The sequence below is a fragment of the Pyxicephalus adspersus genome, chromosome 11, assembly GCF_032062135.1.
Source record: "Pyxicephalus adspersus chromosome 11, UCB_Pads_2.0, whole genome shotgun sequence".
Taxonomy (NCBI): Eukaryota; Metazoa; Chordata; class Amphibia; order Anura; family Pyxicephalidae; genus Pyxicephalus; species Pyxicephalus adspersus.
The window spans coordinates 14,433,336-14,459,455 of NC_092868.1; the positions used below are offsets into that span (position 1 = coordinate 14,433,336).

The window sequence follows — 26,120 nt, forward strand, 5'->3', positions numbered from 1 at the left end:
GAAATCCTGCATGGTGCATCGCATCTAACTGCAGATGCGTGCAGCGGGGGTGGTGGGGACCCGGGCGGTATTAAAAAGCAGATTACTCCGTAATCTGCTTTTAAATTTCCCGCCCAGCCACGCCCCCCGACGGAGAACCGCCCCGCCATCACAGCGGGATCGTGCGATCGCCGCTGGAGCGCGGGGCTGAGGTAAGAGGGACCCACAAAGTTACCCGGAGTGTGACTCGGGGTTACCGCTTTTTGCAATTTTTCCCACCCGGAGTCACACTCGGGAATACCGCTAGGGGGGGTTAAATAACTGAGCTCAGCTCTTTGAGGACGCGTGGATGTTATTCATCAGATCCTGGCGCTTTGTCAACCTTACTTTTGCCCAACTGTTTCTCAAATCATGTCAATTTTAAACCATTGTGGCTTATTTAAGGCAGTGATATTGCTATAAGCAATTTGAACGTCAGCTCTGCCATTTTCCTTTGTGTACACAGAGCTAAAAAAATAGTGTTTAAAAAAATCAACATTTTCTTTATCCCAAGTTGCCAACCCAGAGACATCCTTCAAAGGGCCTACATGCTCAGATCTAATCTTTTTTTCTGTTAATAGATTTAAACATTTTTGGGAGGTTTGCCTTACTTTCCTATGCAATCTGTGTTTCATTTTGAAGTTTTGCACATTATCCGATTTTTACATTTTTTGTTATATTCTATATAGTTTTCAAATGATGAAGGTGATCCTTCATTTTTATATATTTGAAATGGCCTTTTCTTATTCTTTATGGCTTTTTTAACATCAGCTGTGAGCAACATCAGTTTTAATTTTAGCCTTTGGGTAAACCTATTACCCATTGAAATATATTTTTCAGTGTGCTTTTGTAGAACAGACTTGAAACATTCCCATTTCTGTTATGTGTTCTTTGAGGACAATATTGTCTTCCAGTCCAAAGTACCCAGATTCTATTTTATATGCACGTTTGTTATAAGCTCTGCGTTGTTAGAAAAAACTAGGTCCAGCAGAGTATCATTTCTAGTTGGGGCTTCTATAAACTGTAACATGAAATTATCTTTCATTAAGTTAATACATTTCCGCCCTTTTGCTATACCTGTCTTTCCATTTGTCCATCCAATATCAGAGCAGTTTAAATCTCCCATTACTTAAACATTGCCATATTTACAGCCCTTTCTATCTGTGCTAGTAGTTGATACTCTATTTCTTCCTTAGCACTGGGGGGGCCTATAGCAGACTCCAATAAAAGAGGATTATGGGGGGTTTGTTAAAAATGGAGAAAAGTGGAAGGGAGGTTTGAATGGAAAGGATAGGTTGGGTTTTATTTTTGCTTGGAAGTAATTTTACAAATTTGCTAGAAACATTTTGATAACAACATGAAGCCTTGAAGCTGGGTGATCCAGCAAACCTGGAATGGATCTGGTCCAGGATTCAAAATGTTTGCTAGCAAATAGCAAATGATGTTAAAGAAATCTTTTCCAAAGCATTGTGTAAACATAGCCCAGAATATAAAGCTTATCCACAGGTATCAAGCTTGACTTAACAATGCTACCTGAGGAATAGATTTTGCTTTCTAAACCTGGATGGTGTCTAATCAAGGAATATGTTAAGTAATATATCTGCATGTATTACATTCCCACATTACTTTTATTATACTAGCCCAGGGGTCTGCAACCCGTGGCTCAGGAGCCGCATGCTGCTTTTCAGCCTCCTTGTTGTGGCTCCCTTCGGCCGCTGACAGGAGATCCCTGATGGGGGATCCCCTTCCTCCAGTAGACACTGCGGAGGAGTGAGATTCCACCGGTGAAATAAATCTACCAGGGGGAGTGTACAATGACATCATCATCAGGGGAGTTTCACAGCTGTGTCATGTTCTGCAGCCTTACATCTCTCCCAGTACAAACCTCCATATCTCCTAAACAGTATGTCCTACCGACTAACACAGGAGATTTTCATAGCTAGCAGTACCCCAAATTTCATCTCCCCACCTTTAACAACTTTCAAAATATTGGGCTCATAATTATAAAAAAAAGTTCAAATTGAACATCAGGGTTGCTGTTTTAAAAGTAAGTGTGTCTAGAAGCCCAAAATTAAACCTACAAATTATGGACCCCCCAGGCCACTTACATAGCAAGGAGGTGCGAACCCCAAATTTATACCTACCTGTCACAAAACCAGAAATGTCAGAACATAAACTCTGCCTATGAAAAAAATATACCCTGATACACATTGCTGGAGGCTTCTGGCACCTGAACCCCATTTTCCCGGGAATGCAGGGTACAGGTGAACAAAATTAGAGGTGCAACTGTGGGACACGTGTGGCTAACATCCCCTAAAATTTCATTGCTAGGCCATGGTCAGAACATAAAGAACTCTGCCCATCAAGAAAATCTACCCTGTTACGTTAGAAGCCTCCAGCTTCTAGGGGCATAGTTCAGTGTTAAAATGTATTGCACTTCTTTATTGCACTGCACTTCTGTTGGTTGCATTTTGTTGTTGTAACAGGTAAAATAAAAAAGTGTAAAACTTTTAAAAATGTATAAGCTCTGTTATGTTTTTCCTTAGTGGAAGAGGGAGCAAAATGGCTCTTTTGATAGTAAAGGTTGCCGACCCCTGCACTAGCCTATATGTAAGAGACAAAAAATACATGTGATGATATATCTGCATTTGGTTTCTGGAATTGTCAGGCTTGGCTGCTGTCATTAAATATATTTTCCCATTCAGGTAGAATAATATTAAATTTATTAAAGCACCACAAATCTATAATTTGCTCGGATTCATGGTTTTTCATAAAATCGCCTTTTTTGCTACAAAGCCTACAAACTGTCAATATGGCTTCTTGTAGTCTTTGTTTCAGGTCAGCGAGACAGAGTGTCAATGCAAGAGCAAAATAGGTAGACAGCTGAAAGTTTAGGAAACTAAAAAAGACAAGCATATGGCAAAGGACAAGTCATCAGTGTTGCCCATTAACTCCCTATGGCTGGCCTTTTACCCATTACGGTCTTGCCATGCCTTGTCCTGCACTGAATCTCTGTGGAGGTGCAGGGGATTGCTGCCAATTCAGAGCTGCCCAGTCTGATAATGACTGGTGATCTGATGATTGGTGGGTTAATGAATAGGATAAGGCGCAGAAAATACAGATCTACAGAAACAATGAAGAAGCAGTTCAGTTTTCTCTCCACCAAGGAGAAGAGTGAGCAGCACAATAGTGGCATCATTATCCAAATATCCTACAATTCCTGAAAAGCAGTTGGAGATAGCATTGTCTTAGCTGAACTCACTCTGCAGAAAAGGATATCCTGGGAGTCAACGCTGGAAGCACACTGCTATTTTTCAGGAGCAGTTTAGGAAAAAAGTTACCTTTGTGCTGGTTAGGAATTATTACATTTATAAATGTTATTTATTGCTTCACTTAGGGAGCTCAAACTACTTGATATTGTGCATTGACACTTCATGTTACAGTCTGGATCATTGATAAATGTGCTACTGTAATTGGAAGGCTAAAGAAGGTGCCCCCTTTAGCTTTATCTAAAACTACATAAACATGCAAGATAATTGCTGTTCATCTCATGCAAAAAAACAAATCAAACAGTCTGCTGTGGTGGATTACTAAAGAAGCAACCAGGGAAGACTACAGTTTCTTTCTATAAGGAAGCCAAAATGGGGTAATATGCTTGCATTCCCTTCCCCCCACCATAGAAATGAACAGTGCTGTGTATACAGTGATTTTTTGTTATACTGACATTGGAAAGAATCACAAAAGATTGTGACAGAAATCTAACCTGTGTATGTAGCTTAACTTTGCCTTCAGATTTATCTATGCTGGGTCTGCAAAGTGTCAGTAACATCATAAGGGGATGTGTGCACCATTTGAAAGAAAAACTTAAGAACTTTGTTCAGCTCTTCTTCTAAGCACTTGTACTGAATACTTAGCTGGCTGAGGTATTACAAATAAGTGAGTTTTGGAACTTCTTGTACTTTATGATACAATGTAGTTCAGTTTCCATATTCTTTGCTAAATGTTGCAGTGAAATGAATATGATACAGTTGGTTGTCAGAAAGAAACCACAAATCAAAGTAGTTCAAGTAGTTATGAATATAAAAACAAGTTACTGGAAATACTGGAGTAGTAGTCAATTAGATTTTATTTTTTAAATTTTTTAAAAAAGATTTGCGCCCAACTGCAAAATACTTTCCAGGTGCATCAAAACAGTAATATTTAAAGCTTTGCTATTTCTATTCTTCAGAAAGAAAACCAGTCCCTTAATCTCAGAAAAACACCCAACATGCTCTGTATGGAACAGTGTAATCTATCATACTTGTTTCTGTGTCAGAGGGAAGCATTCAGCAGTGAACTGATTGTGAAGCTAAATGTATGAATCATCATGTCTAAGTTATCAGACCTCTGCATACTACTGCTTTCACACAGTGGATGATTTCATCTTACTCATTATTCTTCATTTCACCACTTTTCTTTCTGTTTAACAAAAAGGTCATCAGTACAAACAGGGGGGTTTACTCAATAAGAACAGCAAAAAAAAAAAAAAATTGGCAGAAAGTGTAAACTTTTCAAAATCATTTTGATTTTATTACAGCACCATCATCTTCCATGGCAATATAAAATATACACAATAGCAGGTAACATAAATACATACATGATGCATGTACAATCAGCAATACAAACATACACACAAAGGTAATGTAGAGATATATGTAATCACATCCAGAAACACATGCTGATTTGATAAAGCAAGTACAGTAAAGACAAGAAATGCTAGAGGGAGGACCCTGTCCTAGCAAGCTCACAATCTAGTGCAGCCTTTCTCAAACTTTCCAATATGAAGGAACTCTTGAATAAACTTTTAGGTCTTAGGAAACCCTTGAAAAAAATGACAATACCCACAGCTCAAAGTACAATAGTGTGGCGGTCACAGTGAAGAATGCCACCCTTACAGATAGCCAGGAAAGGTTTTGATGCTCGTGGTGACTTATGTGACTGGCACACATGATTCATTGCATTGGAGGAACCTTAGGGTTCTATGGAACCCTGGTTGGAATACACTGATCTAGAAAATAAACAAAAGGCTTTGCCTAAAGATCTACCATAGCACACATTAAATTTGAGTGTCTAGAAACACCCTTAACAGAACCCCTTATAACAAATAAGGGTGTCATTGATGTCTTTCTAAAAATACTAATTACCTTGAGGTCATGCATGAATATTTTTGTTCAATATTCTTTAAACCTTGGTCTAGGACAATTCTTAACTATCAAACATAAAAAAGAAAATCATTAAAAATTTTCCTTGGCAGTTTACTGTTGATCTGATAAGACCATTTTTCTCCATGTACATTCACACTGGCAGCTTTAATTTACATGTAGGTGCATTGAGAAACCAACAGATTTGCATATTCTACCTAAACAAGAATTTAAATATTTACAAAAAAAAATTTAGAATTTCAGTAGGCAGTCTTGTGCTTATCTATCACTTACCACTTTTTGGGGTGGTGATCATGGTGCACATAGCATGCTACAGTAAAAAGAGGAAATAGCACATTAGTGGGATCATCTAGTGTGGTTGGAGTTAAAAGGCATGTGAACATGGAACATTGTCATGTGTTCATCAGCATTATAACATAATATAATTTTTCTTCAGACTGAAAACCAAGCTGACATATGGTTCTACCATCTTCTCTTCTAAGAAAAGTGCAAATGGTATTGTTTGATTTATTCCCTTAATAATAATGCTAAGACTGTGTTTCTGGTAGAAATCAAAGCAAAGTTTTTACAAATGAACTACACTGATTTTCTTTTTGATTTTTGTGTATCTTTTTAATGCAACAATACAAAAAAAACAAAAAAACAAACAAATGTATCCATATAAATGGTAAAAAGGACAAAAAAAGCAAGGATGAAGGAGTAAAGAAAAATTCCCACTATTAGGTTCCACTGTTATGGAAACAAATTCATTATGGCAACAGGTTTTGGTGCACTGCATTTTCATAATTCCTAATGACAGTCAAACACCTTCCTAGCACAACGCTCATCAACACCCTATCATGCACTTGAAAAGTTTTATCTGGGTAGCTGATGCAAATAAAAACACTGAGACAGTATAAAGGAAAAAAAAGGCTCATTCCCATCATAGCAATAGAGTGCTTTTTATTAAATACACGGATTGATGCAGTTTGTGTTGCAATGTGTTGTGATCAGCAGCCCTTTGAATTGAACAAGACATGCCACACAAAAACTTGCTGCATTCTAAGTATGGCTGCATAGTAGTGCAATTCTATGGTGTGTTTGGGGACAATTAATGACATGACTATGGACTTTGTACAGCGCTGCGTAATATGTCAGAGCTATATAAACACTGTGTAATAATAAAAAATTAATAATTGGATGGCACCAACACATGCAGCGCTTTGCAAGACACATGCATTTTCACATGGAAATGCATGAGTAATGCAACACATTATTGAGAACAAGCCCTAAAGCTTTATATAAACGTCAAATTTCTATTGCCAGAAACGATCTTTCATAATGATTCCAGTGAAAGTAGAATAAAAGAGCACTGTTCAGTTCCATATTAGTGGAGGCTGGAGAATGAGCAGAAAATATCCAGTTGCGTGCTCCTCCAAAGGAAAAGATGGTTGTCATTTAGTGCTCTACCACTTTAGAAAACAATTATGGAGACAGCTGTACCCATGCTTGATTTTCACACAATTATCTATCATGTGTACATAGCTTTCAAGGTTAAATAGCAATAATAGAGCTGGACTGGATCGTGCAGTTGACAATTGAGTTCTGCAATGAGCAGAGCAGGTGTAACTGTAGGGGACTTGGGTCTGCTACACTCTGCAAAGATGAAAAAACTAGATAGGGGTTATAAAACGTGAGAGATTCAACACAGAGTATGTTTCTATTCTAGGTCCAGGGAATTTTACCTGCATATTGTCCTGACTGTTTTGGTGTTGCTATTACTAAGGCAGTACATATTCTGCAAATACTTTTATAGATAATTTAAGTAAATAGCAACCAAAGCTTGGAAGGCGGATTTGGAAGACAGACCTCAATTTGCAAATAAAAGCCTTGTCTGAGCATGGTTTCCAGGTGATTGGCTGTTGGTGAGCTGGCGTCTTACTAATGCATACATAGCAAAGTTCACTAGCAACGGAAGAAATGCATAGGTCAATGTGTGCCAATATGTCCCCTTTACATTAACTGCTTTAGTTTTTATTTTGCTATGGCTGCAAATGTCAGAAGGACAATTAATTGGATTGTGGCTGCACAATGTATACTTGTTATTTTAGATTTTATTGCTAAATATATTATCCATAAAGTGATATGTTTATGATAAAAGCCTTTATTACCTATATCAGAAGGCTAATATATTTGTAAACATTATTGCTTGGTGTGCAAATGGCTTGCTTCCGGTTTGTAGTTCTCTTTTAATTATTTTCTATTATCTTTTTATATGAATTTATCAAAAAACTTCCTGTTCCCCACCATTATTACCAAATGTATTAAAAGACATCATTTTTCAGAGACCTCCTAGCTTTGCCTGTCCTCCAAGGGGTCTTTTCTTTATTCCACAGAAGATCATAGGGGAAAAAATACTGTAGCATTGGGACCTATAAGTTTGTATCACATCCTAAAAAAAGTAATTAAATTTTTTTGCAAAGCAAAGGGACTTTTAAGCTCTAAAAAATTAATAAATTGATTTACAATGCAAAGGGACTTTTGACCTACAAAACATACACATGGTCAATAAAGATAAAATACATAAATTTTATTCCTAAATACAATAAGACAAAGTTTCACAAAGCTCATCCCAAGTGTGTCTACATATCACCACCCAAGGCAAACAAATTCTTTATATCCCAATTATTCTCATTTCTCAATGCGTTTCATAGGGTGAGATAATATATGGTGAAAATCTGGCAATAAACATACACATAAATAACTACATGTGCACAACCAGCTCAACTAGATTGAAATAAACTTACCAATTACTCACTCAGAACTTGCAAAAAGCTCTTTTTATGTCTTTATGGGATGATGTTCAAATATATGATAGTCAAGCATCTATCGTATATTTGCCATCATCCCATAAAGCCATACAGGCAGTTGTTGCAGTAATGAGTAATATACTCGTGTATTCATTACCAGATTTTTAACCATATATTAGCTCACATTCCTGACGAAGATAAAATAAATTAATTGAAAGGTGAGAATAATTGAGATTGGGAAAGAAAGAAAGAATTTATGTGCCTTTGGTGGTGATATGTAGACTCACATGAAATGATCTTTGTGAAAATATATATTTATTCCATTTTGTTTGTGAATAAAGTTTATGTATTGATTTTATTTTATTGTTCAAGTGTAAGTTTTGGATCTAAAAAGTCCATTTGAGTTGAAAAACAACTTCATTATTCTACAGAAGATCTAGAATTAGTTTGAAGAAACAATCCACTCAAGTTCTATACTCTGGTCTACCACTTCCTATACAGAGGTCAGGTTACTAAATGATACACAATGAACACTGGAAAGTGTGAAAACGATAGCAACTCACAGTGACTGTTTAGAATCTTACACTGAACTAAAATGTGACGACTTTGGGTACTGTAGTTTGTGCATTTTCATTAATTGCAATAATATTTTCTTTTATTATCCTAAGTTTCAAGTAAGTGTAAAAGCTATATAACATCAGTGCCCTATGCACACTTCCTAAATTTTGTACATAAGGAAGTGGGACATTTTTTAGCTTAAAAAAGGTAGTAAATGACATACCCTTACTATGACCCCATTTTGCAAAACCTAAACACTTTATGAAAAAAAGGATTTGTAAACCAAGAAGTGCTTTGTCAAAACTACATTTGTTTTATGTTTGAAATATTTAAATGCTGGAGGAAACACTTTCTAATAGCAAAAGTATACATTTTTATAGGGGTGTCCCCCCCCCCCCCCAAAGAGACAACTGAAAAAGAAAGAGGGATAGTTCCAAAATAGGGACAGTTGGGAAGTGTACATATGTTGTTAAAAAATGAGGCCCATGTATGAATTTCAATTTTAACAGAACAAACAAATCAACTTCCTTTTTCTCAGTAACAATAAAAATGAAACTCTAGCTCTTTATATTCTAAGAAACCAACTTTTACAATCATGCAGTGTTTATAGTCATGTACTTCCTATAGTCATACAAACACATACATGATTTTTTTATTAAGATAATTTGGTCAGATGGCAGTTAATCTGCACACAGTTTCCCTCACTGGAATTGTACTCGGGTCTGCAGTGGTGCAAGGAATAGATGCTATTCACTTAATAAATCTGCCAGCACATTTCTGACAACAAACAACTGCCAAACTGCATTCCCCATGCACTAAAAATGAATGATGTTCTATATACCCATTGCACTTGGCTGTTTAATTAGTCTGTTATTTATCAAACCACAAGTGTTTAATGTATATTTGATTATTGTGATTGTTATTAGACAGTATTTATATAGCGCCATCATATTACGCAGCGCAGTACAAAGGTAATGGTTGGGTCACTAACTGTCCCTCAAAGGAGCTCACAATTTAATGTCCCTACCATAGTCATATATCATTAATGTAGTCTAAGGTCAATTTTGAGGGGAAGCCAATTAACCTTACTGCATTTTTTTGGGATGTGGGAGGAAACTCACGCAGACACAGGGAGAACCTGCAAACTCCATGCAGATAGTGTTCTGGCCATGATTCGAACCTGGGAACTAGTGCTGCAAAGGCAAGAGTGCAAGGCAAGAGTGCTACCTATTGGAATGCCATTCAGCTTGTTTAAGAGCTGTGCATTATAAACAATTGTTTGTAAAGTATAGTAAAATACTTGATATAGCTTTTTCAATGATTTGTTTCATCTTTTGTATCGTCTTTGTAGCCCCTTCATGCCTACATGCATGTATTATAGCTGAATATCAGAGTTCCCATATGTCCTGGATTTGAAGGGACTGTCATTCTTAATGACCCAAATACCCCTGCTCTTTGGATTAATGTTTGGATCTCTATAAACTAAATCTAGTATTTAAAAATGCTGTATTCACCAATCATAGTCAACCACCAAATTTTCTTGGTGTTGGTGATGCAGATGGAAAAACAGGGGTTTAAACCCTCTCCTATCCATGCAGTGAGACCTGAAAGTAGGATTGCCACCCCGGTAGTATTTTACCATCCTGGCTAGTACAAAAAGAGAACTAGTTAATATTATATTTAACAAAATCTATAGGGCTGGTATTCATTGTCCCAGGGTGCCATGTGACTTGTGATGTCGGTGAAGCCTAGTAATAATTTTCCTTTAACTGATCCTGTGGTACTAAGTTCATTCATTCACTAAGTGTCCTCTAGCAAAAAACTTGCACGTCCAGGGATTCTTCTCTATTTCAATGCTACTTCCCACACTAGCCACTCTAACCTGGTAACCATATTGCCAGGGATTCCACTTTATTATGTCTGCTACTAGTAACCACACCATACATTCATATCCCCTCAGGCAGAACTTATTTATCATATCATTGGCTGACTGCTTTCCCCCAAAAATTGCTGAAAATAAAAGTAAAAGTACAAGCATACATTGGTACTACCAAGGAAACCACTTCACTATCTGCGCCCACATTGACAGAACATATGTTCTATACAGTGGTACCACATTGCCAGGGACAGTCCTTAGCAAAGTCTAAAACTAGGTAAAAACAACATTAGATGAACAACAACACATGACATTGTACACCTGTCCATCATTTTACAAAGACCAAGTCAAAATGCAGAAGCCATGTATGCAAAAATAAATATACCCTTATACTTCCATAGAAATTAAAAGGGCAAATAACAGCTAGATGCTGCAAATCAAATGCAAGCAAGAGTAACTTCCTTTATAAAAACAGAAGTTTTGTCATTTTGTTGGCATTCAAACGCTCAAATTGCAAATGCAGCGTTTAACAAGAAAAGGTTGCAGTTAACCAGCTTTGCCAACAGTTCTAAAGCACCTTAATATCACATACTACATACAAAGAAATGCAGCACAAAGCAGGTCAGATGTAGCTCCCGAAGAGCCATGTGTGATGTTAAGTCAAGGGAATTTGATGATCTGTGTTTAATCTGCATTTCAAATACTTGTTAAATACAGCTAAAAGTTTGTTGATATAAGCCCTTATGCTATTGCTAGCACAAATTGTTGCTTTACATCACAGGAACAAGATGTGACATGCTGTGACATTCCTTCCTTTAAAGAAAGAACACAACTCTGACTTTTTTATTACTTATGCAATTGAGAATATACCGGTAGTTACCCGATACAGGTTTATGCTTCCGTGTGCAGCCGTACATAATTAAGCTTATCACATTACCAAAGTACACTTTCCACCTGGCTGGTACAAATTAGATATGTAAAGCTACGTACACACTTCCAATTATTATCGTCGGAAAACGAACGACGAACGTTCCTGCACGATATATATGAACGATCGTATAGCACCGATCCTGCACATAGAGGTAACGACACGATCGTTCGTAGATATTGTACACACAATAGATACGATCGTTTAAGCGATAGAGGAACTATGTGCACGACAGGAAAGTGAACGGACGTTCGTTCATCACGCATGCTCTGAACGTGGACGATCAACGAACGACCGTACACACGAACGATGTTCAACGATCGTCGTCCAATCCGATCCGCCGGTCCGGTCGTTCGTTTCCAACAATTTTCCTCGTTCGTCGGCGTCGTTGGTTACTTTTTTACGAACGATTTTTTGCCCAATCGATCGTTCGTCGTTCGATTGGAACGATAAAAATTGGAAGTGTGTACGCACCTTTAGTAATAGGAAAACACATTTTTCATCTTAACTTATTATTATTCAAATAGTTTAACAATGTATTCTCATTTTGTTAACAGCGAATTCTGCCAAATGGTTAATTGACTTCAGGCTTAGCAGTACACCAATAAACCTTTTGTTGTCTTGCCAAAACTCTGGCCACTTGTAACTTGGAATTGCAAAGTTTATTACACTTCCCAGCTATCCCAGTATTAAAATCTTCACTTCATCATGCAGATAAGGAGGGGGTGAGATGTATACAACAGAGATAAAGAGATATGATACAATTTAAAGAGCCTATGGTGACAATGCTGCTCTTCCATAGATACAGTGCAGTGAATGTTGTCACCGTTAAACAGGAAGTGTGACCGAAGTAGCAAGAAAACTAAAATATAAAGCTTGGGGCAGGTGGCTAGGGTGAATGGGCTGGGACTGTACTTTAACAGTGTATGGGGAACAAACTATTTCTCATTTAACCAATAGGAATTTGGATAATATGAAATAATTGCTTTGTTCGGGGTCTATTTATGCACAGTCCTGATGTTTAGCATGTGTACTAGTTCTGCTGATTGTAGAAATTATCTGTCAGTGTTTCTCAACCAGGGTTTTGTGGAACCCAGGGGCTCCCCCAGAGGGTATCTGTAAGAGTAACATTCTTGTGTAAGTGTAAACCATTACTAGGCTTCACCTGTATTAATTATAGAAGGGGTCACAGAAGACCTTAAAGTTCATAAAAATGTCAAGAAGGACTGGCATATGTGATTGGGCTGAACAAGTATATACCTGTTGGAAGGTCTGTCCTTCAGGTGGATCTCTATGGAAATTTGAGCTACAATACCTGCCAGTTTAGAAGTCTCACTAATTAAAATAGAAGTCTGCCAACCTTTACTGAAGATTATGTTTGGGTGGAGCAATGACAGTTTGATCTAGTGCTTTCTGTTTATTCCCATCATATGTACCCTGGGAAATAGATCTTTCACATTCTTGGTCCTTCTAAAATAGCCAGTTACTGACTCCTCTCTTTAAAGAACTTGAACATCATCATGTTTCTAAAAGAAGCAAATGCTGTTTGCTTTCAGACGCTTTCTGTCATTGAAAGTCTGTATGATCCTTCCTTGCAGGGGTGGGAATTGTATGTATCTAAATTTAAACTTAAGTCAATTCATTTTTAATAGCAGAACAGGTAAGAGTAGACAGTTAAAGGGCTAAACACACAGAATACCAATTACTCAAATCTTATCAATCCTCTGCATCTGTTGGATTCTCCTCATCCTTCAAAGGAGTATTGCTAAAGCTAGTTTAACATAGTAGAGGTTATGTTTGTGAAGCTTTTGTAAGGCATACATTTCTTCAAATGCTGGGAGGCTTTGGGTAGATGTTTCCTCTCTGTATAGAACATGACCTTCTTTGCAAAGAAAAAAATCAAGCATTCATTTGAAATCTGTTTCTGATAACAGATAATCTACACACCTTCCCGCCTTCTTCTCTATGTACATAAGGCCGTGTGTGTTTCTTTTTTATAATCCTGTGAGTCAGATGCATACTTGCTTCCTAGAAATGCAAGCAACACACCTCTGACGTATATGTGTTTCAGCTGACCACAACACACGAAAGGCACTACCTTGTGTGTTTGTAGGTTGTGATAATAAAAATGACAGTTTTTGGTCTGTTGGAAAGCCCTTTCAATCCATGAAACCAATGTTAAGTATTATAACTCATTGATGAGTGTGTGTTTATGCACTGCAATGGACTTCTAAAGTGTAAATGGGCCCTTAATTGCCAGTGTCTACCTGAGATACAATGAATAGGTAGTCAAATTTTAAACAACAGCCTAAAGCTCCGTACAAAACCATTCATTTTTCAATTTTGTATAGATTTGGGTTGAATTTCCGATTGGCTGATGTTCAGACCCTGACAGTATCCAGCCTATGGAAATTCTACCCTCCATATACTTTAATAATGGGCTACACAGAGTGTAGTAAGGAACAAGCTTACTGTAAGTTACTATTTGGTTCTAATACAACTGAACTAAATATTGGATGTTGCACGATCAATAGTTGTCCATATGAAGCAGCAACACTACTCCTAAATGGCCCTAAAACTAAAGTTCCCCATCGAGGCCCACCTGACCACCTTATACACAACTTCACATCACTTCCCCGCTGCTCCTTTTTCCATGGGTTGAAGGGTAACTTTACCAAGGATGGTATCATCTTGTAATACATTTCCCAGATTCTCCTAATTGCAGTCTATTCAGTAACATATTGAACCTTAGCCCAATCTAGTTATGCACAGTGTATAGAAGCTAACCAAACATTTTCTTTGCAAAGGCATTAGTGGATTTCAAAGGTGGGTTGCTTGCAAGGGCTAGAGGAATTAAAGGGCAACTTTACCAAAAATGAAGTTGGCATTTACCACATGGTGATTTTAGGTATCCCACCATAATGCAGTGAGGGGATCCCAGAGAATGTGAGGTTACCTCTCTCATTTAAGCTCTGGTAAGGCATGGCCAGTCAGTTACAGATCAGCTGCTGGAAAAGCACATGCGTTACTAGTGACTTGACCTTTATTATTTGCTGATTTTTTTAATGGGGCATAGCTTTCAGAATTCAGTGCCTCTTCAAAGCCAAACCTGCTGTTCAGTAGGCTACAGTGTCCAACTCTTTAGTTTACCTGTCCATTTGGCTTTATTTAACAAGCACTAGAATTAATTGCTCCAGAGCCTTCTGTATAATCAATAAAGCTGTAGCTTCGTCTTTCTAATCCAAATTAATTGGTTAGGTTTTTTTTTTTACTATACATGAACAGTCAAGGTATTCATTTTATACGTCAGGTTACAAGCATGTGGCTTTCCAACAGCCAAGAACAAACCACCTGCTAAAACATGTACCTACACTAAGTAGGTGTTCTACTTCTGAGTATGGGAGGACATATGTTGCATATTGATTAGCTCTGGACAGAACCCACTTCCTTTTTTTTTATTCAAAAGAGTACAGTTTCAGGTTATTATCTGTGTAGTACCCGTAATTAAAGGAGGTTTTTGTTACATCTGTTTTGGGAGAGTTTTTATGCTTCTGGCATGTAGTAGCTAGAAGCCGTCCTACCCTAAAACACTTCATTTTTGTTCAAAGATCCCTGCCATTTATCACATTTTTGTTTGCCCAGGGCCTTTTTTTGTCTAAAACCAGACCTAATTGTGGCTGGGATGGAAGTTGTTCCTAATCAAAGTTCAAAATACCATCAACAAAGCAAAAGTAAAGGATGCAATGCATGGTAATGTGCATGCATTGCAGAAAATACAATACACAGCCATGGTGGGAACAAGCACAACAGCCACCACAGGCTGGGGGAAGGGGGAATGGTTAAAAAAAAAAGATAAAGAAATAAGACTTTCCATGTTGTACAAACCAATCCTAAACTACTGCACAACACACTGGCCCTTGCATTACATTTTGAAGAATAATAGTACCATGGTCAGGGAAGATTTATCTTTTAATAAGACTGCACTATCCATCTGTGACATTTATATTAGGAAGATATAATCCTGTATACAACACACCTTCTATTAGTACTGCAGTTAAATGTTTCACCGATTCAGCCTGCTCTAAGCTATATATATATTACAGAGCATTGAAAATGTGAATCTAAAGAACCCTCTCCTAAGATAAATATAAAAGTTGCTGTTTTAGGTATCTGATTCTGCAAATGCATGTTTAACCTTTTGCTTTAATACAAACACCTGTCCCAATTTATTTTGGATCATTCCACCCTATTCCTGTGAATAGATTCAAAGTAAACATAGTAAAGGTGGGGATGGGTAAATATTCTTTACCTGAATCACTAACCTAGAATATGTATTTAAAAAAGCACACCTGACCTTTGTTCTGGCTTTTCATCAATGGGGTAAATAATCTCACCTGAAATCAGGAATCCCAGGTAAAAGCCATGTATAAACTCTAACAGCAGACATATCTCTATAATAAAGCAAGGCTTACCCCCATCTATCTCAGCTTAAGGTATTAATATAATCACCTGATACAGTAATACCAAAAAACTTGACTTTGTGTTATCTGAGATAAAAAGCATCTTTTAAACCAGATCCACACAATACAACTTATGGATGATCTGACTGCTGCACCTACCTAACAGGTGAAATTGTCATAAATAACAAACTCAGAATATGAAGGGGCATAGGAGGGCATGAATGTGCTCTCGTGTGTTTGAGAATTGAAATGGTTTATTTTAATTTCATTGAAGATAATCTGGAAGACTATAAATTATAAATATGGAAGCTGCAATTGTGGACTTGTTTGGTGCACACTTCAGGAGTATCTGGACCCAAAAACTAAACTGTAATATTTAACTTACCAGTTCTAAGTTGAGGTGGCTGAACGTTGTTTAGGTGTTTTTTCCCGGGTAATCTGCAGATAAGACACCTAATCTCTGTCCATGGGTTCTTTTCCATTGTATCTGTATAGGGATCACTATGGCTGTCAGCCAGATTGGAGTTTCAACATGTCTGCTATTGTGCATCTTCATTACATTGGGGGGAGGAGTCATTTTTCCATGAAAAATCACATCATTTTGGCTTCCAGGTCACCGGGAAGTGACAAGAACACATTTCTTGCAAGGTCAAGGGGTGTTTTCAGTACTTGCTGAAAGTGTTTTAACCTGAAAAAAGAAAACAAATGCAGCCATCACATCTAAGGACTAGTAAGCTGCAAATTTACAATTTTTGTTCTTTGGTCTACTTATTCCTTCAGAGCTGTCATCCTAATTCTGGTTTTGTTTCTATTAAGTCACTGATCTAGAACAAGAAGTGAGTTCAGACTTTTCAGGTTTTACTGATTGCATAAATGGCCCACGAGTCAGTGAAGCATAGATGCAGATTAATATCACAGGATCATTCTGAAGTGATGATATCTCACATTCTGACTTGTATTTTATAACCAATTCCTGCGTATAACTCAATCCTCTGCTACAGAAAGTTCAACCACATGCTGGCAGTCCAATCATTGAGATAGAGCTACAAAGGAGATTTCTGGTTCCTGCGTCATACTTCTACAATCACTAGTGATTAATAGGAGTACCAACCTATTCCTAATCAGATGGAATTAACACCTTCCTATGGAGAAAGTATTTCATAAAATGGAGTGTAATCATCTTGGATTTATTGTTACTACATTTCTTTGGCAATTGGAAACCATTTTTCTACAAGTATGGTGATCATTTGCTAATGATTAGCAATGGGGCTGAACTTGTGAAAAATCCCCTAGAATCACGGACCATGCTTCTATTGATGTAATATCTGCCCATTTTTAAATAATTTAGTTAAACATTTTGGGATTTATTTGTGCAGGGCAATTTCTAATCTGAGCTTCTGCAATACAATACAATGAAACGAATACTTCCGTCATTTTCTACTTTTAATAAATATTTTACTTGCTGCACAATAAGCCTCCCCTCTGTTCTAGGGTTTTATTTGTTCTGTATTATAGATCATTTTACTTTTTACTTGTTATAAATCGCATAATGCAAATGTTTTTTCTTTACTGTATTTTTTGTATTTAACTGCGTGGTGTAATTTACATACATTTATAAGATGTGCAGTTGATAGATGTACAATTGTTAGGGGTGAGTACACCTCACAAGAGTGAGATCGGTGTCCTGTCTTTCTCCAAATGTAAATAAACCAGCACCAATCCCAATCTGTGCATGCGTGAGATAAAGCGCTTGTTTTTTTGTTTTGTTTTTTTACATTTGAGGTACTCTCCTGATAACACATTGCATCTGATTTATTAAAGCTTTCCAACACGAGGGAAGATAGACTATCACAGGTGAATCTGGCCAGCAAATAAACCAGGCCCAATGCCTGATCACCCACATGTGCAGAAGGAGTAGCCTGCAGCCTCCTTGGATACTTATGTCACATTTTGCAGCATGTTTCCTCTTGACAGTAAAGATGTTTTTTAAAAACAAAAATTATTAAATAAAAATATCAACTTTTTTTCCATTATGTAAAAAGGAAAACCAACCTTTCACATATTGTTAAAAATTTGAATATAGGTCCGCTTTAACTGAGGTCCTGTAGGCAGTATTGTGCTTGCATCCTTTAGAATGTAAGGAAAGGGAAAACAATATGTTAGGCATAAGTAAAGAAAGCAGTTAAAAACAAAAATGATGTAAACCTAAATATTTATTATTACTTATTTTATCTTTTTATTTTATGTGTATTTTTCGTCTAGAAGAGGGAAGGGTTAACACATCATACAAGCTACTTTTTTTCTGGCTGTAGCCCAGTAGAGAGATTTCCCTAGTCTAAAGACACAACAGGAAGAAATGTCTCCAAAGTAAACTGATCGTTAACTTCAGAATGCTAATACCAGAACAGGTGTCCCCACTGGAAGATTTTCCAGCACCTGTTGATGGCTCTGATGGAAACTTAAATGTTGTATTACCCCTCAATAAAAACATGACATAGGGTTTAAACCCTTCGATACTTAATCCAAAACTACAAAAAAAATGTTTGCCTTCATATTTATTAAGATTTAGATAATCCTGGATCTGGTCTAAGGTTAATGCAGGCACTTATAATTATAAACCTGACCGGATATGTCAGTTAGTTAAAAACAGTTGTAGATTTAAAAAAGCAAAAAGTCAAAACATTGCAGCAATCAAAAGCAAATGGATAAAAGTTTCCCACTGTCAGCAGAACATAGAAAGCAGTCCAAGATATTGCAGAATGTTTAATTTGATTAAGATCATTGTGGCTGTTCTATTATGTACCAGTTCCTTGATTATTTTCCAACTCATACTTGGTATAGGTTTTAGTAAGTTGCACAAGAGCACACACCAATGTACCCAGTGTTTAAATAGTTGTTTACATTAACTGAAGTGAATACATTGAACAATACCTATATAATATACCTAAGGCTATATTAAATATGGTATTAGTGACATGCTCAGTCTATAACTGCAAAAGTAACCATCCAAGGATAGCAATACTATTGTTTTTATGGCATCTATTGGCATAGCAGCAGAGGATCATAACAAACTTAACTTTTGCTTTTTAATAGCATAAATAGAAAAGGGTCACCGGATCCCCAAAAAGTTATATAAAAAAGTAAAAACTTAAGATTATGTTGCTCCATCAGATTCTGCCAACTGCCATTGATTTGACCTTATGTAGTGCTTGGTATTGGATTAAGCCTATTATAAGTACACCTTTAGAGAGTAGGTGATCATTTTTTTGAAATTAGGAGTAATTGCTTTTACAAATACATGTTTTTCTTGTTTTGTGCTTGAGCTTTTCTTCAATTGTAGAGACAATTTGTATAAATAACTGAGCAGGTTCCGGTGTGAAATCGATGGACAGATATCCCCCTGCCCATGCCCAAGAGACGTGTCAGTTCTACCTCTAGCCAACCAATGACTTTTTCAGATGTGAATCTTTCCCTTTGTTTGCAAAGTTGGCTGGTTCTAACCCCGCCCTTGAAACTAAAGTTCTGTTTGAGAACTAGTTGTATTAGATTGACATTCCAATACTAATGGGAAGGCTGAAAGTAGTCATTAATCAGGCATGGGCTGATATTTCAGTAGGCTGATCTAATATACCTGTATGTAGTCCATGAGTTTGAGGGTAACAAGTTTCCTGAGAGGCTTTTGAGACAAGTTTTTCGTTTTGTGACAGATATTCTTTTAAAGTCATCCCCAAACCAATGATATATATGAGTTAGACATAATGTAAGCATAGTTTACTTATTTTAGTTCTCCTTAGTAAGTTAAAACCTGTTAACTAGACGGGGATTTTAAATCGTGAGACTAATATGAAACAGTAATGTAAATTTAGGGAGATTTCATAAATTAGATATTGTTGTGTATTTTATTTCACATGATCTAGTTTGTATATTGTGCACACAACATAATGTATTCACTCCTTGTTTCTGTTTCTTGACAGGCATTAGATTTTTTATGGATGAGCCTCTCTTACCGTCCAAGGTACATGACCGATACCAAATAAAGATGGAGTTACCCAACAAAAAAAAGAAAATTCTCCTTCTGGGATGTATCTTTGTGTCAATTGTAGTGTTTTCTGTATTGTACCGATTACAACTTCACATAGAGTTTTTAAACTTTTCTGCTAATCTACCTATATCTATAATCTGTCCTGATAAGGACAATAAACCTGCTAAATCAAACCGGAATCTGCATGATTCAGGCACTGAGGAAATTATGTCTAAATGTAAAAATACTGGAATATGGACAATTAAACCTGATGGTAGGTTAGGTAACCATATGGGGGAGTATGCTACCTTGTATGCCTTGGCCAAAGCAAACGGACGTCAAGCCTTCATCCTTGGGGATATGCATAATTATTTAGCTCCTATATTTAAGATTACTCTGCCTGTTTTGCATAATAACGTTGCTGTTCGTGTTCCATTTCAAGAATACTGGATACATGATTGGATGTCTGAAGAATATAATCACATTGAGGGTAGTTTTATTAAACTTACAGGGTATCCATGCTCGTGGACGTTTTTTCACCACCTTCAGGATGAAATCAGAAGGGAATTTACAATCCATGATTACCTTAAAAATGAAGCCAACCATGTCTTGGAGACAATAAAAGGCTCTAGAAAAAATGCAACCTATATCGGAGTCCATGTCCGAAGAGGTGACTATGTGAATGTCATGCCAAATGTGTGGAAGGGTGTGATTGCAGACAGAGGATATTTGGAGAAAGCCATGAATTATTTCCGTAACAAATATGAAGAACCAGTTTTTGTGGTGACCAGCAATGGTATGGATTGGTGTAAAGAAAATATTGACAATTCTAAAGGAGATGTCTACTTCTCAGGTGATGGTAACGAATCAACTCCTGGCAAGGATTTTGCACTTTTGGTTAGTTGTAACCATACAATTATGACAATTGGGACTTTTGGTTTCTGGGCAAGTTATCTAGTGGGTGGAGAAACAATATACCTCACAAACTTTACATTACCAGAGTCAGAATTTCTAAAACTTTTCCATTATGATGCAGCATTCCTTCCTGAATGGATAGGTATACCTGCAGATCTATCACCTCTTAAACATTGATATCCATGCTGAAATAGCCAAAGCTGCCTGTGTCTCACACTCATTGAAACAAACACAGACTGCCATATTACCAAATCTCTCCAAGTGAAAAGACATTGAGACAAATTTAAAGAAATTGAAGCTAAAACTGAAGACAAATTGAGGATATCATGTGTTCTTTGGAAATTCAACATGATTAGTAGCTATGTACATTCAATTTGGGCTCCTGTTTTTTTTTTCTGTCAGTACATGAAGATGACTTTAGGTGGACCTTTACATTTTGCTGAATGTTTTAAGATGTATATTTTGAACTTTACTATTTATTTTTTTGATCTTTTTCTGAATGTGTTCTAGCTTATTTTTTCGGGTATCTGAAAGCATTTTCAAAATTTAAAGCTGTCAGTTCAGGCTTTCCATAGGTAATGGCCGTAGGATGAAGCAAACACCGAGACACATGCAAGCTTCCTCCTACAGCTACACTAGAAGTTTAAACTTCTGATTATAGTACACATCCATCAGTTTATTGGACCACAAGTAATGCAAATGGGGCACTAGTTGGAACTTTGAAACCTATGGTGAATGCAGTTAAAAATGTGGATGAATATTTAAGAGGACCATACACTGGCTGATGTATACAATAGATGAGAAATAGATTGTATATAACACAAAAAATAATATACATATAATAAATACTAAAGTATTACTGATTAATGTTTGATCAATATATTTATAGAGCATTGATCAGGAATGCCTGTTTTTTGTCCAGCACTACTTCACTCCACCCCCACTTACCCCACTTTGACAAGATAATGTATTTCACGAGGTAGTGCTCCCCAATAGCCAGCAGCAAATGGAAGCACTCCCCATGATTTACAGTGACACAGGTCTAATTGGCTTTTAGTTGTTAGGAGCACTTCCTACTGATTTACATTAACCTGTTGGAGGGGGCAGAGTGGATCAGCTTTCAATTAGACTGGTCATTGGGCACATACAAATGATGCCAGGTAAATGATCAATATCAGGACATATCAATGGTTTACCAGGTTGTGCTCCCATCAGCCAGCGTATGGCCTATAATTTGAACACTGAATGGAAGACTGTAGTACATGTTCCCAACTACTCCTATCAGTGTTACATACGTTTGTACTGTAACTGGTTAAGTTTCTTTTGAGCTGGAGGCTTAACATATAAGGTGCTGGAAGGAATAACCCATTGAAACAAATCCTTTTCCAGTTTATTCAAACTTGTTATGATTTGTTTCTGTGGGTTGCTATATTTTGCACATTGGTTATTAACTGTTTAAGCCTCAATGCAATGTTAACTACATTCATCTACTAGTAAACAAAATTCACCAATGGACCAACCAGTCTTACTTATGTGTGGTATAGTTCAATAACAGACATGAGAATAAGGGAATAAAAGAGAATCAAGTTTCCTCACTGTGCTATACCTCACAAATCACTGCAACCATTGAGTTTAGGGTATGTGGACTTGCTGACTACTGTCATGGGAGGAACTTTACATTGTTACCTTTACAGCTGTGCCACCAAAGACAACCTTTTTGTTGTTGCTTTACACTTATTAAAGAAACCACTTTGCCTTTCTGCTAATTTATGCACATTTTTACAATATGTAGCATATAAAAAATACACACTGTGCTTTAGGGTATGGGATAGTGAGACATTTGTTCTCCTGGCATTGAGAAAAGTACTAAAAGGTTTCAGGGATTGTAGGGGTCAACGGTAACTGACCACTGCTCCACCTAAGAAAAACTAATAGATTGCAGTCTGTTTTTATATATCTTCTTTAACAAAAAGTGTGCCTTATTTAAAGTATTATGGTTCAGCTAAGGGACATTAGGTTGAGAGTATATACCAAAACTATAGAAAATTTGTGATAGGGAAAGTATATTTGTTTAAACCAGTCATCTGCTATGTTTCATTTTACAAGTGCATGTCTAAGAATGAAACCTCGTTGGTTGGCATGGGAAGTTGACCTTATATTCTTGGCTCCAGTTTTACTAGAGAACCCCTTTTAGATATTTATGTGAAGCTGATCTATTATTAGCAATATTTTTCCATAAACTTTCGAAATGAGTGCCCCAGTGCAGTTACTGAGGAACTAATAGAAAAGATGGAAAATGGCTGCTTAGGCTGTGGTAGAAGTTGCATCACATGCCTTAATATTTCTAATGCACTTATGTTACTTCTATGTAGGGGAATAATATGTGGCAGTCTTTGGGTGCCTGGCAAAGATTTGGTTTGTAAATATGGTCATGAGGATTAGCATGTATTTTTACAAGCAACATAAAAATTCTTTTGCATTAGACCACAAGAAGTGTATTCAATACATATAAAAAGGCTACCAGACAACTGCTTCCTGACATGAGCAGACTTATTTTACAAAACAATACAAGGTGCAGTGTTTGAAAATGCATTTAAGAAGCTAAGCCATTGTACCATAATATGGTATATCAAAATACCTGCCTTTTATAAATAAATGGACAATGTTACGGCCTTTAGAAAGGATTACCACAAAGAAAAGCCTTAGGCAAAATTCTTGGATTACTGTACTTGAATTACTGGAAATTTTTGGTAAGTTGAAAAAAAAGGAAAACAGAAACCTTTCTTGCAACATGCCAAAGGTGTAGTCACTGTGCTATTCATAACCATTGTTTACATGACTGCTGGAAATCAAAGATCCACTCCCAATAATTCTTTTAACCGTCTTAGTGATCCCTATCCCTAAAAAAAACAAACATGAAGTTTTACTAAGAGAGTTTAGGTTGTTCATTAGGTTAATTCGCTTAGATTAATGAATGTGATAAAAATTGTCTTTGCAAAGAAAACTCAATCAAGTGCAAAAAAATATATATATTTTGATTGCACATGGTTGGATGGATAAAGTCAGCAAAGTTTTACCTGATTTGCCAAACTTAATAAATCATCCCTTCCAATTTAGGCAAAGTGAATAGTATAAACTTCCTTAGAAAATCAACCCCATTATCCTTGGATTATGAAGTACACAGCTTTAATGAATTTATACTGAATATTTAACAACTCATACTTAAAACAAAGGGTTCATACTTCCAGACGCTTTAAATCTCTTCATTTATTCCAGTGTTTAAATCAGTGCTTTAACAGTTACCTAATTATGCATATATTAAATGCCTATAATGTATTCTTATCAAAAGGAGCTGTAAAAAGTCATTGGCAAATAGTAACCATCTATTTACCATCTAAACTTGTGTATTTTTGTGCAGAGAGAACTTTTATATTTATTTCTATGAAGTGCCTTGGCCATTTAAGACACATGAATGAAATAGTTTGTCTCCCAAAGTAAATTAATCATTCATTGGTTTTTTTCAAACTTGTTTTTCTAAAATTGTGTTTGAAAGCTAAGTGGCTTCTCTATGTGGGTTTGATTTATGAGTTCAACTGTCTATTTTTCTCAACAACCTTTTAGATTAACCCGATAGCATCTGTTTTCTATAGGTAATGCTTTTCACCTATTCATATGGCCTGTCCTATTATGAATAATGAAAAAAGATGAAAGTCAAGCACTGTTTGCACTTTGGTCACTGCAGTGAAGCATTGTTTTTGCAAGATCCATTTGTCACGTGCTCACAGCCCAATGCATACAAGAAGAAAAACCACATTGATCCTTAGATAAATAATACATGATCACATCGATAGTCAAATGCATAGGCAGTCTAAAAGATGGATCTGCTCAAAACACGTTTAAAGGAAACATTTCTGAATAAAGACAAGAACGCTGCCATTGCTAACTTTTTATTCTGAAAATTCTAGTTCCCTGGTTGTCACGCTAACCTTCTTTCTTCAATGCTTTCGGGTACTATATCAAAATACTTATTACTGACTTATCTTTGACTTTCCTGATATGCTTGTTTGATCTGAGCAAGAGACTTGGAAAGTCCTTGAAACCCAATGGTCGGTAAAATAGCCAGAAAAAAAGAATTTTCAAAGGAAGGTGAGCAATGACAGCTTCAATGTTTATTTAGGAAACATGTTAAGAGACAACATATACCATGATGCATTGCTGGAGTACGTTGATTCTTGTTGAACTTGCTTTAATTGGCCAAGGTGTCAATATGTAATATGGGGTCAGTTGTTTATATATAAATGTCATATATGTTTACTTGAAACAAACGCCTCTTTAGGAGGTATTTTACAAATGTACAATCAGGGAGGTCTGCGTGTCTTTAAAATGCTTCACTAATAATATATATGAATATATATAATACATTTTCCTGGGTGTGGGGGGGGGGGGTATTTTATACAAAGAAATAATTAGGTAAATGACAATGAGTGTGTGTGACTTGTTTTGCTCAGCTGAACCTTATCTGACCTGCAACAGAAGATTTGCACATGTACAGCTGAGTTTATTTTTTATACTAAATATTAAAGATGATATATGAAGATTTTTTTTTAAGAATGTATTTTGTTTGAATGGGGTACATCAAATGTCTAGACAGTGCTAATTGTCCGCTATGAGTAATGCTTAGATTGTCGGCATCTCACTGAGCCTTTACAACTACATTAAATGTCAGATCTTTGAGGTTTAAAATATATGTGATACAGGATGTCCTGTGCTGATTTATACCTACAAATAAATATATTGGATGACAAAAGAAGAAATGTATGCACACATTTACTGTTATTATGTATTCTATAGCAAGAATAAACAAGGAATCAATTTAAATTGACAGCATTCATTGATGTCATCTACACAAGTTAAATATTGGATCCCAAATGTATGGTATAATCTACTACACTGTTACCATCTTTATTTTACTGTTCTATGTGAAGAAAAGAAGTTTAATTGTATGTAAATTACATATATTGTTGTTATGCTTCTACTGTCTTCAATGTATTCCTGACAATAAATTAAAATACCGAAGCACTCATTAGTAAGTGCACATGATTCAGTGCAAAGCAACAAACTGCTCACAAGTTTTATTAATTCTCAGTTTCTTTGGATAGAGTAGTGAATGTTAGGATCTCACACATTAATGCACATGGATTGATTTGGTCAGGACAGATACAGAATTAGCTGGAGCCTCTGTTTTACCATGAGTGACTATTGACTAACAGGCAGGAGAAATTATAAGAGTTGTGCAAGTTCACCCACAAGCTGGCCAAAGCAAACAGGACACAGTAGAAAAGTATGCAGACTAA

At 36.4% G+C, this 26,120-nt stretch overlaps 1 protein-coding gene across 15 annotated transcripts in view; it reads left to right on the forward strand.

Moving 5' to 3' along the window:
- The window catches only part of LOC140341364 (galactoside alpha-(1,2)-fucosyltransferase 2-like), a 149,249-nt gene extending 123,364 nt beyond the window's left edge, over positions 1–25,885 (forward strand). For 13 of the 15 annotated variants that reach the window (XM_072427054.1, XM_072427050.1, XM_072427052.1 and 10 more), the window contains one exon: positions 19,805–25,885. In XM_072427054.1, coding sequence (XP_072283155.1) covers positions 19,805–20,943 — 1,139 coding nt within the window. In that variant the 3' untranslated portion in view covers positions 20,944–25,885. Of the gene's footprint in view, positions 1–5,655; positions 5,715–19,804 lie in introns of all 15 variants that reach the window. The other 2 variants (XM_072427051.1, XM_072427065.1) reach the window with 2 other exon arrangements.
- Positions 25,886–26,120: the final 235 nt, after the last annotated feature.